Raw genomic sequence first — 19,794 nt, forward strand, 5'->3', positions numbered from 1 at the left:
GAAAAAAAAGGCAAAATGGTTCAAAATCAACAAACTCACTAAACATTAAGAAAACAAACTTTATTTTATTTGGTCAAAATAATAAAAAGAACCCTGTAAATATAACTGTGATGATCGATAATGTATCAATACATAATGTCAAATCAACTTGTTTTCTTGGTGTACTTATAGATGAAAACATATCCTGGAAACCTCACATCTCACTCATTACATCCAAAATTTCCCAAAATATTGGAATAATTTGAAAATGTATATCTCTTACATACAACCATCTCCCTAAACCTTTATTATTCTATGATTTATCCTTTTATTAGTTATTGTAATATTGCTTGGGCCAGTATTCACCCAACTAAACTGCAACCAATTCACCGCTTGCAAAATAGAGCGGTGCGGATTATTACCACCTCAGCTCCAAGAAGTCACACATTACCTCTGTTTCACAAACTTAGCATACTCAATATTTATCAAATCAACAAATTCCAAGTTGCTCAATTCGTATTTGGTTCATTAAACAAAACACTCCCCCCCCCCCCTTTTTTTTTTAATTTATTTTTTATTTTTTAATATCTCTTTATAGCTAATCATCAATTTCACAATTACCCTACCCGAACAGCTTCCCAGCTTCGGCCTCCCCAATATCGTACCACTTCATCACAATTTAACATAACATCCAGAGGTTCCAGGATATGGAATTCACTCGCTCCCTACTTGGTTAAACGTTCTCCTATATCATTTAAAAAATATACTGCTGTATCACTAACCCATCATTATCTTTGTTTTTTGTTGCTGTTTTGCTTCTTGTTTCCTTTGTCTTGTTTTTGTTTTTCTGTTTTGTTTGTATTTCCTTAGTTAAAGTCTGACTGCTATATTGGGGAGCCCCACTCGTCAAGCCCCTTGAGGGTTTTTTGGGGTTTCCGTGGCATGTCTTTTATAATTGAAGTGTTCTTTGTAATGTATAATTTGTATCATTGTTATTGTTGCTGTGTTTTATTTTATAATGTGCCAAATAAAATATAAATCAAATTATCCTAGCCGGCTAGCTAACGTTACCTCAGGCTCTGTAGCAGTTTCTTCCTCATCTTGTCTCTCTCTCTTCTTTAAGTATTTAAAAAATACGCATGACCTGAAAATCAAAGAGTACAAACATATTAAGCTTAAGACAGTAGCGTGTTTTCAATGATATTGGCCTGCCTACCAGCAAACCTATCTAGCTAACATTAGCCTAGCTAGCTAATGCTAGTTGTCAGTGTTGCTGCTGATAATAGCTATACTATAGCTAGCCTGGAAAATAAGATAGCTAGATATAACGTTACATAGGCTAAATTATGTTTGGACTAGTGGACAACTACAGTGGAAACTGTAACTAGTTACCTCAAACGACGAGTCCTCTAAATACTTCTTCTCTTCCAGCTTCTGAGAAACTCCAGCGCAAGTGCAGCGAGTGGCAATAGCTGTGTTTCCATTACACTTTTTCGCAAAATAAAAGCGATATTTCTAAAGTTTCAACAAAGTACAATTGCGACTTGCAGGTGTTTCCATTGAAAGGTGTTTTGCGCAAGAGCCGTAATTCTCGTAGTCTAGTCTCGCGACGCCACACAATTTACGCAAAGCACAACCAGGAAGTAAACAAAGTGTTTGTAAGTGTAAGTAAACAAACCATTGTAATATTTGAACTTTATTTTAGCTTTTTGCTTAGGGTCTTCCACTTGCTTCGGAGGCATATCGCGTCATTTTTTGAAGCGAGCAAATCACGTGACCCCTACCTCTTCTTCTCCTGCCTAAATTCGAAAAAAGTGTTTCCATTATGCTTTTGCAACATACTTCTATATCGAAACTTCTGAAAAACCACCTCATGAGAGCGTAAAAACATTTTATTGAAATTTGAGAGGTTTTTCGAAATGTAGGTGTTTCCATTACCAATTTTTTTTCACTGCTATGGGCTGGGGGGTGAGTGGGCTGTCTACACTGTTTTTTATTGTTCTATGTTGTCTTGTATGGTCATGAATGTTATTGTACTATCTATGTATTTATGTTTTTACCTGTCTGTGATTCAATTTCCCCTAGGGGACAATAAAGCTTTTGAAACTTGAAAACTTGAAGTAGCCTATTGCACGCGGCTTGATGGCGGAGTGATAGATGCTTGAAGTAGCCTATTGCACAGCACAAAACAACAGCGTTCGAGATCTTTTATGTATATTATTATGATAAGTCAAATACTTTTGGTAGCCTAAATTATTATTCATAATAATACTGATTTATGAGACTATGGCGGGACAAATTAGACTATGGCGGCCCGCCATAGTCTAGGTAATTAATGGGAAACACTGATTGCCGAGTGGGTTCACCTCATCACCTGGAAGAGGATGTGAATAAAGAGGGAAAGCGTGCTTTGAATGGGAGACCAGCATGATGAAGAGGAAGATGGAGACCAGCATCACTCTCCTTTTTGCTCTTCCAACCACATTTTTGCATCATTCTATGGACTTCACATTCATACATGATAGGCTACCAACAGACATTAGCTGGAGAACATTTTAGAGCCTTATACCTGTAGAATATTGACTGAAGAAATGAAGTCAATGGAGCTATTGTTGGGGTTTGGGACTCTCGCTGCTGAATGCCAGGAGAGCTTCGAGCAGTTGGTGGCGAACTGGAGCAGTTGGTGGTGAAGTGAGTCGTGCTCTAGGGGGTTATCAGGGAGAGGTGTAGCAGAGAGGCAGATGATCCTAGACAACAAGGCCTTTTTGATTTGATTTGAGATTTGGTTTGCTAATGCACCTGTCGCACTATGGAATATACTATAAAATCGTAACCAATTTCAAAATCAGGTTGGTTCAAAATGGACCTCATTCCTGAACATTTTCTTAAGTTTCTTCTTAAATGTCTTCTTACGAACTTCGTGAGACCAACCCTAAAAGAGATCCCCGCCAGATACATGAGCGCGTGGAAATGTGTTCTTAAACCGCCAAGGTGTTCTCAGCTGTGCTCCCCTTCTTAAGTTGAATGCGCGTTCTCGTACACCTGAATTTGCATACATAAACGCCCTGCCAGCTCCTTACTACAGGGTCGTGTGCACACAGAATCCCCAGACAGCACCGAAAAAGTTGAGATGTTCCCAATTGACATGATTGATGTTCAAAGTCACGTGCAAATTCAACGTTTTATTCGTCAACATCCAGCCTACCAGTAAAGTGAGCAGTGAGATGTTTCTCCGCTGGCTCTTATAACATGCACACTGTTACGGCTCGCATGCCCTCGCCTCCACAACCGCCTCCCTCTCTCCCCTCTGGGCCCGCTGCGCGCTCGGGGCGTCCTACGCGCTCTACCGCACGTCGCATCGGCCCGGGCATACAACGCTCTGACTCTCCGGAGTTTCCCCCCACTGCCGGGCGTTCCCCGTCTCCGGCCAGCTCCGCGGACTCGGCAGTCTCCTCCCTCTCCGGTGACGAAGAGTCAGATCCCGACATGCCCAGCACATCGGCCCGTGCGCAAAGACAAGAACGGCGCGCTCGTCTCCGACGATGACGCGGGCGCGGCTCTACTCACCGGTTTCCAATTATCATCACCACACCTGTCCCTCGTTCTGCAATCACCTTCAACCTCTACAAGAACCTGGTCTACACTCCACTCATCGCCAGATCTTACCATAAACTCTTGTGGTAAAGTATAGCCTAGCCTACAATCTCCTTACCCGTATTTTGTAGTGTTTTTTCCCGTTCCCCGTTTGTGATTACTCTCACTCACCCTGCCTCCCCTCCTCATCTCTCCAGTTCCTGCCTGACCCACGCCTGTACGATTACCCCGCTCCTGCCTGACCATCGCCTGTACGACAACCCCGCTCCTGCCTGACCATCGCCTGTACGACAACCCCGCTCCTGCCTGACCATCGCCTGTACGACAACCCCGCTCCTGCCTGACCATCGCCTGTACGACTACCACGCTCCTGCCTGACCATCGGCTGTACGACTACCACATCCCCCTTTGTGATCTTATTAAATCGCCCCTCCGGGCTTTACCGTTCCTTGCCTCCTCCTTTCCTGTTGCGCCTGGGTCCCAAACCGAACTCTAACACACACTAAGCTTAAGCAAGGTGAAAAAAACAATACAAAATAACAATAGAAAACAAGACGGTATATAGACCTTTAATACAAAATGCTAAATATATAGCCTACATGAAAGGGATGGGATGTGCTGAGAGCAGATGATTAAAGTGTACAGTTTAGTTAAATGCATGAGTAGGCTACTTGTGGATCCTGATATGCCCTATCTATATTATGTAGGCATATTGTAGTTATGGATATTCACATGTTTATTTACAGAATGTAGATGTGTCCATTCTGACGACTATAGAATATAAGGTGCTTTTGTGCCGAGTCTGAGCGACTGAGTTTAGTGCTTATTTATTCATTCACTGCCATTTGCAGTGTCTTTGTAGTGCTTTTATTTATTTTAGCCACGATGCCTCGTAGAATCATGACTATACATGAAACGTAATTGGAAATGATACAAATATTCTCGTATTTATTATTCTTATTTCAAGCCTAGGATGTCTGTAGAATTGATGTGAACGCAATCCCCTCAGATTTCTCATGAATTCAGACAATGCGAACATGGGCGCACTCCAATCTGGCCTACCTACGACTGCATTTCCGCATTCTTAAATCCTGTTCTTAGATAAGAACAAATCCCAGATAAGAAACCATTCAGGAATGCCAGAATTGTCCCAGGAACTTCGTAAGTGGAGTTAAGAAGAAATTTCTTCTTAACTTCTTCTTAACTGCGTTCAGGAATGAGGTCCAATGTTCTTTTCTGGAATCTTAAGCATACATGACAAAATTTGAAAATAACGTCTCGCTGTCTCGCTCCGATCCTTAGGATTAAGATTGGATCTGTCAACCCCTCACATTACTGTACACGAAAATCTGTACCAACCAACGTTCCAGACCAGATTTCTCCTCCGATTGTCAGGAGGGATGATCCATCCATCCATCCATCCATCGTCATCCACTTATCTGGGGTTGGGTCGCAGAGGCAGCAGTACCAGCAGGGGGTCCCAGACATCCCTTTCCCAAGTAGCATCAACCAGCTCTGCCTGGGGAATCTTTATCCGCTCACAGGCCAGTACAGAGATGTAGTCCCGCCACCTAGTCCTGGGTCTACCCCGCGGCCTCCTCCCAGCCGGACATGCCTGGAACACCTCCCTAGGGAGGCGCCCAGGAGGCATCCTCACTAGATGCCCGAACCACCTCAACTGGCTCCTTTCGACGCAAAGGAGCAGCGACCCTACTCCGAGTCTCTCCCGGATGACTTAACTTCTCACCCGATCTCTCAGGGAGACCCCAGCCACCCTCATTTCGGCCGCTTGTATCCATGATCTCGTTCTTTCGGTCACGACCCATCCTTCATGACCATAGTTGAGGTCATGAAAGCTTTGCCTTTTGGCTCAGCTCTCATTTCGTCACAACTAGGGATGGGAATTGATGAGATTTTAGCGATTCCGATTCCATTTTCGATTCTGCTTATCAATCCGATTCCTTATCGATTCTCTTCATTGGGCAAAAAAAGAGTACAAACAGGTTTATTAACATTAATTTTCTTTTTTATATACTTTGAACATGCCAATTCCAGTGCTGTTTTTTTAGGTGTATTCACCTTGAACTAAAAATAAAACTGACAAACAAATCAGATTTTTTTCTATAGAAATATAAGGTGGGAATGAATGAAACAAAACTGCTGGTTAGAATAGGCTAACAACATGAAAATTTGACATTTAATTTTAGCTGGCATGCTGAACTAAATACTACAGAACTATGCTGGTTAGAATAGGCTAACAACATGAAACTTAGCTGGCACGTCAGACAATATACAACTTTTTTCTGAAACCAATAGTCAACCTATACGTTTATTGCCAATTTTAAGCAAAATAATGGAAAGAATTGTGTATGAACAGATTCATACACAAGTCTTATTTTGCCAATAATTATCTAATGACCAATTTTCAACATGCATATAGAGCAAAACATTCAACTGCTACTGCCTTGACACAAATGGTTGATGACTGGTTACAGGAAATGGAACAGAAAAATATTATAGGTGCGGTCTTGCTGGATTTCTGTGCAGCGTTTGCCATTCTTGATCATGACTTAATGTTTGAAAAATGTAGTTATTATGGTTTTTCTCAGTCTGCTTTAAACAGCTATCTAAGTGATAGGAAGCAAATGGTAAACTTTAATGGAAGATATTCAGACATCTTAAATGTGAAGCATGGAGTGCCTCAATGTAGTTGCCTGGGGCCACTCCTGTACTCTATTTTTACCAATGACCTTCCACTGGTGCTAGATAAAGCTCGCATTTCAATGTATGCAGATGACTCAAATATATATGTAGCTGAAGCAACAATTGATGACTTAAACATGAATTTAGCTAGGGAGATGACTATGGTGGTAGACTGGATCAATAAAAATAAAATCATTTTAAATGTGTCAAAAACAAATTGCAGTTATCGGAACAAATCATTCATTATGTTCAAAACCAAAGCTTAAAGGAGTAGTCAAGGGAAAATGCATGTTTAGCCCTGTTTTAAGGTTACTTATCATATACAATGGTTCAGATCAAAACGTTGACAAAACTAGCACTTTTGAGAATGATAATTGCTCTACCACCGTTTTTGATCTGAACCATTGTATATGATCATAAGTAACCTTAAAACAGGGCTAAACATGCATTTTCCCTTCACTACTCCTTTAATATAACGATAAATAATACTTTAATAAATCAAGTGGAAGAAGTCAAACTTATGGGAGTCATCATAGATGATAAACTATCATGGGATAAGCACATACAGACGGTAGTGACCAAAATGGGGAACGCTGTCTGTAATTAGGAGGTGTGCCAAATATTTAACACACTAACTTGTCAATCAAGTTATTCAAGCTTTGTCTAATTTGGACTATTGCTCAGTAGTATGGTCCACTACTTCAGCGAGCAATATTAGGAAACTGCAACTGGTCCAGAATAAAGCTGCACGAGTTGCTCTTTCCTGTGGATGAAGAACAAATGTTATTAGAATGCATGAATCGTTATGTTGGTTGAATGTTAAAAATAGACTACTGTATTTATTAATGGTTTTCATTAAGAATATCATAATTACAAAGTCACCTTCTATTGTTTATAGACAATTGTCTTTCAGTTCAGTGGCACACGGTTATTCAACAAGGCATGGGGTTGGCGGTAGTTTTACTTTACCAAAATCCAAGACTATGATGCAACGTACAGTGCAGTGTTAATTTCGTTGACGAGAACTATGACGAAAACTATTCGTCAACGACATTTTTTGGGTTATCATCACGAGACGATAACTAAATAAAAATGAATGTATGATGACAAAAACTATGACTATATCTATTCACATTTTCGTCAACAAATAAAAACTAGACTAAAATGGTTATGGAGGGACGTTTGGGAAAAGTTCAAATCAGAATGTCGAGGTTCGGGATGTGCGCAGTTGGATGCAACCTACAGGTAGCTTGTGTGTATAGCCTACGTTTGAATAATAACGTTGCTACACCGGCCAGCGGGAAGTCAACTAACAGAATACGACTGCTGCGCCTGAACTGTTCAGTAAATGACCGCAGTTCAAAAATGTCTTTGTCAACGCTCGCACACCGGGAGAAAGAGGAGAGCAGACATCTGGAGAAATTTCACATTTGATTCAAAGGAAAATAAAACAATTTGTAAACCGTGTGGGGTGAAGATTACTGGAAAAAATACAACCAACTTAAAGCGACATTTGCAGAACAGCCATGCCGAAATTCACGAGAAGGTAAGCACCCCCCCACCCCCGGCTAACGTTATTGTATTAGCTAAACCCAAGCTGGTGTGTTTCTGAAATACTTCAAATACAATACAAGCTAAAATAAACCAGTGTGTCACGTAGGTTTATGGCGGGGGAGAACTGAAGTGTCTGATCATTGCAACGCTAACGTTAGTGGCTAGCTAATGTTAGGCACAGGTTAGCTAACGTTACACTGTGTAGCAACAAGTGGGGCTATGCTTGTGGCGGCTGGCGGGGGTATCTAGCGGTAGCTAGTCTGGGTAAGCTAGCTAAGCAACTACTGCTGCTGTCTGTCATGATTAATGTTATACTGTAGCTAGATAGATAAGACATGAACAGTTAGCTACCTGGCGCCGCCATAGCCCCTCTCCTCCAATGTGACGTTAGCTAGCCTGTGCCTGATATTAGCTAGCCTGACTAGCCAACTAGTGCTGACATGATAATGTTATAGCTTGCTATATCAGGCACAAACACAGTTAGCATCAGACTGGGGGGGAGGAATGCTCCATTATGAAACTGTGTGTGACTACAGAAATATACATGTAGGATTATAGCCAATTTAATGTTAGACGGGTGAAAGAGGAGCAGAAATATAGACAACCTGGAGCTGCGTGTTTGCTTGAGTGAGCGAGAGAGAAAAATAAGAACTTGACCCCCCCATTCAACTTCACAGATACAGAAGACATCCAAGGATGGGCCCATTGGGCCTAGTGCAAATAAAGGAAGTGCATCACAGCAGACTATTGTAACAGCTTTTGTAAGTGCTTCAAAGTACAAAAGTGACTTTAAAGAACAACAGATCAAAGAGGAGGCCATAGCAAAATGGATTGGGCGCACAGGATTACCAGTCACAACGATTGAAGATGAGGACTTCATTCTAATGATGGAGACAATTGATAGGAGGTTGACTGTTCCAAAGAAAACTAAAATAACCAATCTGATTGACAAACAGTATGAAGATGAAGGGCAGAAAATGAAGAAGAAACTGTCTGCTGCCTGGACAGTATCTGTTGGCCTTGACTTGTGGACAAAAAAAGGACTCACTGCTTCATTCATAGCTATAACTGCATGCTATTTTTGTGTTGAACAAAATAAACCTGAACACATATTGTTGGCCCTTGAACAAGTAGCCCACCCACACACTGCACAGTCAATCAAGGCATGTGTGGACAAATGCATGGAAGAGTGGGATATACCACAGGAGAAGATCCTCACAGTAATAACAGACAACGGAAGTAATATGGTGCAGCATTTAAACACGCAGCAGAAGTAGAAACCAGCTCTGAAGACTCCCACTCCACCCTCAGTGACCCTGAGCCTGAAATCAATGACCTGCGGTAAGCCATTTGTATTTGTGATTATTCTTTTACATGAAAGTCAATGATCACATGAATATGGGACTGTCTGGTGTATCTCTGCCCCCTTCCCCCACACACTATTCCTAATCTAATGGAAAAATATTTCCATCAGTAAGATTTTGAGGGTTTAAGTAAAAAAAATTATACTTATTTATCTGTGTTCCTCTGTTAGGTACCATCATGTCGACAGGGATATGGACCGGACACCATGTGTGGTGCATACCTTGCAACTTGTGGTCCTCTTGGTGCAGAAGGACGCGAGTGTCAAGAGAGTCCTTGATAAAGCAAGGTCAGTGGTGAAGCTCTTTCGCAAGTCCTCCGTTGCAACACAGAAGATGTTGGCCTCATTGTTGTAAATGACTGCCCCACACGCTGGTCAAGCACATTCAACATGGTTGCACGACTCCTCAAAGTGAAAGACACCGTCTGCCAAATCGCACACGAAATGGGATGGGACAGCTTACTCCCTATCGAGTGGAAAAAGCTTACAGCATTGCATGACCTACTGCTGCCGTTTGCAGAACATACTAAGACCCTCCAGAGTGACACCACCTCCATGTCCCTGGTGGTCCCTGCCCTCCTTGATCTGCTCAGCCACCTTGCTGACTTCGAACAGAGCACTAAGTACAGAGACCTTGCCACTCTTGCACAGAAAATGAAAGGAAGTTTGAACCAGCGTTTTTCTTGGGCCTTGGATCCAACTAATGAAAGCCACTTACAGCAGCTGCCTGCTTTGTCAACCCGACTGTCTGTGAAACTCTTGTTGATATGGCAGATGACAATGTTGTGGAACTGCTGAAACAAACAGGCAGAGGAGTATGCGTCCAAAGCAGCATCTACTTTGTTATATACACAACATGCAGATCAATCTGAAGATGAGGCAGAATACAGGAATAGACTTTTGGCTGATGAAGAGTGACACTTTTTATCACACGTTAAAACCTTTTGCTTTAGACCTGTTAGCTATGCCAGCTTCACTAGCCTTTGCAGAGAGGGTATTCAGTGTCACAGGTGACCTCACTAGAGGCCGGCACAATAGAGCAAGGGTCACATTGGCGCTAAGTGCTTTCCTTAAAATGAATCGAAACAAATAGAACTGTTGTATTTACTGCCAGTGACAGCACTCCCTATACAGATATAATGATGTCAGAAAGGGATGTCTGAGAGAGAGATCATTATGTTCCAGTAGTATACTGTATGGTTGGTACTCTGTTGAATTGGGACCGTTTTTGTTTACAATATTTGGAAAGGCATTTTTTTCCCTTGATGTCTGCACCTTAATGGTTCCTAGTAACCTTTGATTACTGTTATTTTTCAGAGAATCGTCAGTCTCAAGAGTCTTAAATAAAGATGTTTTGTATTGCAGCAATTAAATCTGTGTCTGTATTGCACGTTCAAACCTTAATACCATTCCATATTAACAGGTTAATAGATGTTTCCTAGAGGAGTACATGAGTTTGGAAATTATAGAGAAATGCTTAAATAATGCATTACATATTAACTAAGCCTGTTAAATTTGAGTTGTCTAAATCTATGGTAGATTTTGTCGACTAAAATCGTAATGATATTTAGTCAACTAAAACTAGACTAAAACTAAAACGAGTCAGATGACTAAAATATGACTAAAACTAAATGGCATTTTAGTCAAAAGACTATGACTAAAACAAAATCATAATATGCTGTCAAAATTAACACTGGTACAGTGACATACTGTATAGAGCAATGCTACAGTGGAATTCACTTCCAAATACTATTACTCAACTTAATCTTTAAAAAACAATTAAAAGGTCATTATCTAAACATGAATTTTGGTAATTAATGTCTCCTTTCAATGTAGAGTGTATGGACATTTGAATTTATATATCTCTTACCTATTAGATCTGACTTAATCAGAGCCTATTCGTTGTCATATCTGCAGTGTCTGTCTTAATGTATTGTTTTGTATTGTATTTATATTGTTTTGTATTTGTCTCAGTGTTGGTGATCTATGTGAAATGGGATGTCTGTGTGTTGTCTTTATATTATGTTAAGTATTTACAGTACGTAATTATGTATTTTCATGTTGCCTAGACGACATATTGCTGGCTTCTTCTACCGCGGTCTAATAAAACAAAACAAGGCAGCGTGCGTGTGACGTCATCTCGCATGCACAGCAACGAACAGGAATTGATAGCGGAATTGTTAAGGATTTTGGCTAACGATTTCAAGGAATCGATTCACTGGGAACAGGCTCTCAACAAGAACCGGTTTTCGATCCCCATCCCCAGTGAACGAGGGGGTCGCTTCCCTGTGCCTTAGGGCTGTGGGGGGAGGAACTCTGACTGTGGTTTGTGCTTATGCACCAACAGCAGTTCGGAGTATTCGGCCTTCTTGTAGACCCTAAGTGGAGTCCTATATGGGGCTCCTGCAGGGGACTCCACTGTCCTATTGGAGGACTTCAATGCACACGTGGGCAATGATGGAGACACTTGGATGATGACATACAGAGTCAGGCTGGTGGTAGTCGGTCTGGGTTAGAGGCTACTTCTTGTGTAGGACCTCGTCTAGCCCCTCTTTTCACAGAGGCAGGGAAGAGTAAAATGACCGAGGCGAGGATAAACAAACGTCATCGAGCAGTGACCAAGTTTGTGGTGAAAGGTTTGCACCCTCTTACCACAGTAGATGCCCCTGATTTTCTGTACAGTGTCCCCCCCCCCCCCCCCTCCCCCCCTCCTGCTCCTCCAGAAAGATCCCCTCAAAAATGAATGCCAACAGTCGCAGACCTTTAGATCGCTAATGTTTGTAGCATAAGTCAATGGAGTTTAACACAGCGAAAATTAGCATTGTAATTAGCGGACATTTTCTGACGGGGAGTGAGATGCTGAAATGAAAATATGTTCGGATGCTGTAGCTAGCTACATAAGTAATGTAGCCACAGTTTAATGTCTTCTGATGTTAGTAACTGTTACTGTTAACTGTTACTGTAGGGAGAAGACCATAGCCCTTAAAGGAGTAGTAAAGGGAAAATGCATGTTTAGGCCTGTTTTAAAGTTACTTATGATCATATACAATGGTTGAGATCAAAACGTTGACAAAACTAGCACTTTTGAGAAAGTCTGATAATTGAAATCGAGAGTTTAACATGTTTTTGAATGATTTTTCAAGATGCCCATCCACATCCATTGTATGACCAAAACGGTGGTAGAGCAATTATCAGACTTTCTCAAAAGTGCTAGTTTTGTCAACGTTTTGATCTCAACCATTGTATATGATCATAAGTAACCTTAAAACAGGGCTAAACATGCATTTTCCCTTTACTATTCCTTTAACCCCATACCAGAGGCACAATTTCAGACACCCTCCTATCTGCTTGGCATGCAGTTGAATAGAGAAACATCATAGGTGAGCTTACCAATGTGTCAAAAGTAGCCATAACCATCAATGGCTGGACAAGTATCACAGGATCATTATATTACAGTGACAGTCCACTATGCAAATGAAGGCCAACAGGGACAGAAACATCGACCCAGGCAGTGTTGTATCGATAAGAGTATCGGTACCGATAAGCAGTATCGGTATCGATAAAATCCTAACGATACCCATCCATACTCCTGTCCTCCTCAGTTTTTTGAGTCACCAGCCGCCACTGATTCCCACCATATATTTTCTATAGGGAGATGACAAAGATACTTTTTTTCCCAATGAGAATCGATACGGAATCGGATCGATAAGCAGAATCGAAAATGGAATCAGAATCGCTAAAATCGTATCAATTCCCATCCCTCTCGTCCACTGGGGTGAACTCCAGCACAGAGGCGCTCAGCCGGGGGCTAGCTAGTATAGCCACACCTGCCTTACGCCTCATACCGTAAGCAACTCTGGAGAAGAAAAGGGTTCAACCACTATTCCCCCAACCCCAGGAGGGATGAATCGGGGATAAATCGGCCCAAAATCCTGTAGTGTGAGCCCGGCATAACACTCCCGCCCAGGGTAGAGTGACACAAGTAAGCCTCTTAAAAAAATACGCAATGAAATTTCCTGGATAAATAACAAATGCTGGAAATAATGAACAAAAATAGACTAGAAATTAGAAGAATAAACATCAACATATAGAAAACGCATGATGTGGATAAAATCAAGCCAAAGATCATCACTGACTAATGATGACATTTAGAGCCTGATGATATTTAGAACCTGCCGTATCCAAGACTAAGATTCTCCCTCACTATGGGAGTTATTCTGCAATATTCAGATAAATTACATTTTGGGAGCCGGAATTAAAACCATCAAAACTGTCACAAGTAACTGTACAGAACATCATAATAATAATTAAGTCAATAACCAGGCTCTTTCGTATACAATCACCTCACAACTGCAGTCTGGTTGGCTTTGCACCTTTGTGCAACCATAAGAAAACCTAAAAACACCAGAGGGGATCTATAATTGTGACTAGGCACATTTTAAAAAGCATTTGTGATTAAAGACTGAAAAGACTGGAAAATCTGGCTCCAAATGCTTTATTTATAACACTTTAATCTCCAGTGCAAAAGGTGGATGTTGAAATGCACAAGAGGTAGAGTTGTGCAGCCGTGTTGGAGGTCTGGTGCTGGGATCAGGCTTAGGAGCTGGCCATGGTGCTGGTGAGCCAGTCGTTGAACAGGCAGACCTGGGAGATGAGAGACAGAGAGAGACATTAGTGGATGCATTCAGTGGGGAATGATATGAGTTGGGTGGAAATGTTATATCTCTGTTTCATTATCTGAAATACAACAAGAACACTTTTTTTAGTCTCACCTTAGCATAGACACCGGGGCGATTCCTCTCGGCACAGCCGTAGCCCCAGGACACAACACCCTGCAGCTCACCGTTGCACACCACAGGGCCACCGGAGTCACCCTGAGAGAGAGAAAATTAGAAAAGAGGAGAAAAAGGGGTTGTTTGATGTCAATGTAAATAGTGACAAAACACAAGTCATCTCTGTTGTATCACTGAGAGATGAGAGTTGCACCAACCTGGCAAGAGTCCTTGCCTCCCTCCAGGTAGCCAGCGCAGAACATGGCGTCAGTGATCATGCCAGGGTAAGCGTTGTCACAGTCCTCAAAGGACAGGATGGGGATGTCCAGGCACTGCAGCTTGTTGCGGTTAGCAGCTGTAAAAAGAGAGATGGATGAAGGAATTAATTGAGAGGACGGTGAGTACATAACATGTAACGTATGTTACGAGTGTTAACTGACCACCCATACACAATATGCACTTTCACCACAAAGATGTCCGACTTAGTTAAACTTCAACCATTACTCACTGGAGCTCATGGTGTTCCCCCAGCCAGAGACTTTGCACATGGTGCCGGCGGGGGCACAGCTGGAGGGCAGAGCCACGGGCTGCACGTAGGAGTTGAGGGTGGCGGGCTTGCTCAGCTTGATCAGCATGATGTCGTTGTTGATGTTGTAAGAGCTGTAATCTGGATGACCGATCACCCGGGAAGAAGCAATGATCTGCTCCTTACCCTCCGTCACCTTGATGTTGTGCTCTCCAAGACGAACCTCAATGCGACTGGGAGAGAGAAAAGGGGAGAGGGTGGGATGGAGAGAGGGAGAACACGCTACCATCGTCTACCCTCATTTGATGATAGATAGCCTGGAAACTAGAGGAAAGCATTTCATTCCAATATTGTATTCACATAATCACATAATATAAATATTGTTTTAGCATTAGAGGCCCAGTGGGAATCACATACCTAACCCTACAGTGTAGTAGGAGGACCATGTTCTCTACGAAATGACCCGCACTGGACCATTGTAAGTTCCTAACAAACTCCTGTTACAGCACTGTGCAGTATGAGTGGGGGTACTTACGACTTGTAGCAGTGAGCAGCAGACACAACCCAGTTCTTGTTGACCAGGGAGCCACCACAGAAGTGGTACCCAGATTGCAGAGACACCTGGTGGGGCTGGGAGTGGGGGGTGCACTCATACCCTCCGACGATCTTATCGTCCTCCGTGGCGACTGAAACCAAAACACAGAAAGGCAACTGAAACCAAAAGACAGAAAGGCAAACCACTTGTCGTTGGCTTATCGAAAGCCAGTGACATCGTCTTATACCTCATCAATGAATATATATTCAAAGTCAGCATCCTTTCTTGAAATCCAGAAAGACTGATTATTCAATCATCTGTTGGGATGTCTCAGGCTCTCTACTCACAAGCAGCTCCGATGAGCAGAATGAAGACCAGAGACCTCATGGTTGCAGTGTGATCCTGTAGATGAGAGGTCCAGACCTGCACCTCTGGTTTATATTCACAGCTCTAGGACCGCCTCATTGGTACTGTAAGTAGGGAGCCAATGAGCATAGGAGTGATCAGTCTCACGATACCAGACAATCAGATCTCCGCCTTCCGAACATTGAACTAGTCACTAGAACACCTGCAAGAAAGGTTGGTAACAAGACTGTGCCTACTGCTTTGCATCGGTTCAAATCTGAACAATCCTACGCCTAAAGACTTTGGATTGGTTCTGCAATGCAGGTGTTTTTTAAACTCTCTTGAATTGGTTCTACAATGCAGTTATTTTAACTCCCAAATTGTTTCCACCCACTTTAAGCGATCTTATAAGCATATACAGTGAATGAGCCTTACAAAGTAATGATAGATTTTTTAAGGACACACAACACAGTCATTGCAACCTAAAGTCAGAAAGACACTGATATTTTAGCCCCTTCAGGACATTATTGCTGGTAAATACCTACAGTATTTCGGTATGATACATAGAAACACTATTTACTTTTTTTTTTTTTACTTGTTTGTATATATTAACCTTGAAATAACAAGGCATGTTGTTATAACATCAGGATATTAACATGGTTCTTTTATTTCTCTCTAACCCACTTGAATTGAACTTGTTTCAATCTGTCAGAAGCAGAAACGATTGAATGCAAGTGGAGCAATACCCCAGTGCAAGTTTCCCACAGTTAAGGAAGATTGTACAAAACAAGATATTACTCTTTCCTCCACTTCTTAGTTCGTTTTAAGTATTATTCATGTGACCGTTGTTCTAGTCACATTGTGACTCTTACTGTATATGAGCACAGTATGGGACAGCTGTGTGTTTCTCATCTTATGGTGTTATTTACTGTACCTAGACTTATCTGCAGATATCAATCTGGCCCAAGGTTGGGTCACACAATCTCGCATGTCCAGACAGATCTCCCCACTTCGCTTGGGCGCTGTGCCAGCACTGGAGAAAGGTCTGGTTGCAACCCATGATCATTCTGACATAGACGGCAAAAACACAGTATTTATTTAAACCAATCACAATCTCCCAGAGACTCCCATAGAGAAGAGTCATAAAGAAAGAGGGCAGGGTGAAATGAGCAATGAGTGAAAGCAGGAGAGAAGGGATTGTGTGTGTGTGTGTGTGTGTGTGTGTGTGTGTGTGTGTGTGTGTGTGTGTGGGTGTGTGTGTGTGTGTGTGTGTGTGTGTGTGTGTGAGAGAGAGAACATCACTTTCCTACACATTGAATCACTGGTGTCTCTAATCTGCAATATACCCTTTAAGCTTAATATGTTTGCAGTCTTGATTTTCAGTTCATGAGTATTTTTAAATACTTAAAGAAGAGTGAGAGACGAGATGAGGAAGAAACTGCAGAGCCTGAGGTAACTTTAGCTAGCCGGATCGAAGTACTATATAAGTGCATAAAAATGTTTCTATGTATCATACCGAAATACTGTAGGTATTTACCAGCAATAATGTCCTGAAGGGGCTAAAATATCAGTGTCTTTCTGACTTTAGGTTACAATGACTGTGTTGTGTGTCCATAAAAAATCTATCATTACTTTGTAAGGCTCATATACTGTATATGCTTATAAGAAAGTAATAATGCATTATACCTAGAACATTCAGAACTAGTACTGTATGTTACCTGGGACTCTATATGAAATACATAGTAACATATTTCTGATATGTTGATAGCTGATAACAAATCACCTAATCGTATCACTGCTTACTGTAGACTTACGAGTTAGTCTCTAAATACTTCGCTCAACTAGAGACTGAGGACCTTCATTAGGATTTCATCGCTTAAACTGGGTGGAAACAATTTGGGAGTTAAAATAACTGCATTGTAGAACCAATTCAAGAGAGTTTAAAAAACACCTGCATTGCAGAACCAATCCAAAGTCTTTAGGCGTAGGATTGTTCAGATTTGAACCGATGCAAAGCAGTAGGCACAGTCTTGTTACCAACCTTTCTTGCAGGCGTTCTAGTGACTAGTTCAATGTTCGGAAGGCGGAGATCTGATTGTCCGGTATCATGAGACTGATCACTCCTATGCTCATTGGCTCCCTACTTACAGTACCAATGAGGCGGTCCTAGAGCTGTGCTTCTGCCTGTGAATATAAACCAGAGGTGCAGGTCTGGACCTCTCATCTACAGGATCACACTGCCACCATGAGGTCTCTGGTCTTCATTCTGCTCATCGGAGCTGCTTGTGAGTAGAGAGCCTGAGACATCCCAACAGATAATTGAATAATCAGTCTTTCCGGATTTCAAGAAAGGATATTGACTTTGAATATATATTCATTGATGAGGTATAAGACGATGACACTGACTTTCGATAAGCCAACGACAAGTGGTTTTCCTTTCTGTCTTTTGGTTTCAGTTGCCTTTCTGTGTTTTGGTTTCAGTCGCCACGGAGGACGATAAGATCGTCGGAGGGTATGAGTGCACCCCCCACTCCCAGCCCCACCAGGTGTCTCTGCAATCTGGGTACCACTTCTGTGGTGGCTCCCTGGTCAACAAGAACTGGGTTGTGTCTGCTGCTCACTGCTACAAGTCGTAAGTACCCCTACTCATACTGCACAGTGCTGTAACAGGAGTTTGTTAGGAACTTACAATGGTCCAGTGCGGGTCATTTCGTAGAGAACATGGTCCTCCTACTACACTGTAGGGTTAGGTATGTGATTCCCACTGGGCCTCTAATGCTAAAACAATATTTATATTATGTGATTATGTGAATACAATATTGGAATGAAATGCTTTCCTCTAGTTTCCAGGCTATCTATCATCAAATGAGGGAAGACGATGGTAGCGTGTTCTCCCTCTCTCCATCCCACCCTCTCCCCTTTTCTCTCTCCCAGTCGCATTGAGGTTCGTCTTGGAGAGCACAACATCAAGGTGACGGAGGGTAAGGAGCAGATCATTGCTTCTTCCCGGGTGATCCGTCATCCAGATTACAGCTCTTACAACATCATCAACGACATCCTGCTGATCAAGCTGAGCAAGCCCGCCACCCTCAACTCCTACGTGCAGCCCGTGGCTCTGCCCTCCAGCTGTGCCCCCGCCGGCACCATGTGCAAAGTCTCTGGCTGGGGAAACACCAAGAGCTCCAGTAAGTTTAACTAAGTCGGACATCTTTGTGGTGAAAGTGCATATTGTGTATGAGTGGTCAGTTTATCACTCGTAACATACTTTACATGTTATGTACTCACCGTCCTCTCAATTAATTCCTTCATCCATCTCTCTTTTTACAGCTGCTGACCGCAACAAGCTGCAGTGCCTGGACATCCCCATCCTGTCCTTTAAGGACTGTGACAACGCTTACCCTGGCATGATCACTGACGCCATGTTCTGCGCTGGCTACCTGGAGGGAGGCAAGGACTCTTGCTCCCTCCAGGTAGGTGCAACTCTCATCTCTCAGTGATACAACAGAGATGACTTGTGTTTTGTCACTATTTACATTGACATTAAACAACCCCTTTTTCTCCTCTTTTCTAATTTTCTCTCTCTCAGGGTGACTCCGGTGGCCCTGTGGTGTGCAACGGTGAGCTGCAGGGTGTTGTGTCCTGGGGCTACGGCTGTGCCGAGAGGGATTACCCCGGGGTCTATGCTAAGGTGAGACTAAAAAAAGGTTTCTTGTTGTATTTCAGATAATGAAACAGAGTTATAACAGATTCCCACCAAACTCATATCATTCCCCACTGAATGCATTCACTAATGTCTCTCTCTGTCTCTCATCTCCCAGGTCTGCCTGTTCAACGACTGGCTCACCAGCACCATGGCCAGCTCCTAAGCCTGACCCCAGCACCAGACCTCCAACACAGCTGCACAACTCTACCTCTTGTGCATTTCAACATCCACCTTTTGCACTGGAGATTAAAGTGTTATAAATAAAGCATTTGGAGCCAGATTTTCCAGTCTTTAATCACAAATGATTCTAAAAATGTGCCGAGTCACAATTATAGATCCCCTCTGGTGTTTTTGGTTGTCTTATAAAGGTTGCATAAAGGTGCAAAGCCAACCAGACTGCAGTTGTGACGTGATTGTACACGAAAGAGCCTGGTTATTGACTTAATTATTATTATGATGTTCTGTACAGTTACTTGTGATGAAGACAGTTTTGATGGCTGCAATTCAGGCTCCTGAAATTTATGTTATCTGAATATTGCAGAATAACTCCCGTAGTGAGGGAGAATCTTAGTCTTGGATGAGGCAGGTTCTAAATACCATCAGGCTCTAAATGTCATCATTAGTCAGTGATGATCTTTGGCTTGATTTTCCACATCATACGTTTTCTACATTTTGATGTTTGTTCTTCTAATTTCTAGTTTTGTTCATTATTTCCAGCAT

At 42.2% G+C, this 19,794-nt stretch overlaps 2 protein-coding genes across 2 annotated transcripts; one reads left to right on the forward strand and one right to left on the reverse strand.

Annotated features, from left to right (window-relative positions):
- Window positions 1–13,706: 13,706 nt before the first annotated feature.
- Window positions 13,707–15,458, reverse strand: LOC311314487 (trypsin-1-like). The gene is made up of 6 exons (XM_084444855.1): window positions 15,374–15,458; window positions 15,027–15,177; window positions 14,474–14,724; window positions 14,184–14,320; window positions 13,966–14,067; window positions 13,707–13,837 (listed from the first exon to the last, which is right to left on the reverse strand). Exons 1-6 carry the CDS (start codon window positions 15,411–15,413, stop codon window positions 13,790–13,792), a joined length of 729 nt encoding a protein of 242 aa, XP_084300981.1. The 5' UTR covers window positions 15,414–15,458; the 3' UTR covers window positions 13,707–13,789.
- Window positions 15,459–17,595: 2,137 nt separating this feature from the next.
- On the forward strand, window positions 17,596–19,313 carry LOC311314485 (trypsin-1-like). The gene is made up of 6 exons (XM_084444853.1): window positions 17,596–17,656; window positions 17,853–18,003; window positions 18,306–18,556; window positions 18,699–18,832; window positions 18,955–19,059; window positions 19,190–19,313. Exons 1-6 carry the CDS (start codon window positions 17,617–17,619, stop codon window positions 19,235–19,237), a joined length of 729 nt encoding a protein of 242 aa, XP_084300979.1. The 5' UTR covers window positions 17,596–17,616; the 3' UTR covers window positions 19,238–19,313.
- Window positions 19,314–19,794: the final 481 nt, after the last annotated feature.

This window comes from Borostomias antarcticus (genome assembly GCF_949987555.1).
Source record: "Borostomias antarcticus genome assembly, chromosome: 10".
NCBI classification, from domain to species: domain Eukaryota; kingdom Metazoa; phylum Chordata; class Actinopteri; order Stomiiformes; family Stomiidae; genus Borostomias; species Borostomias antarcticus.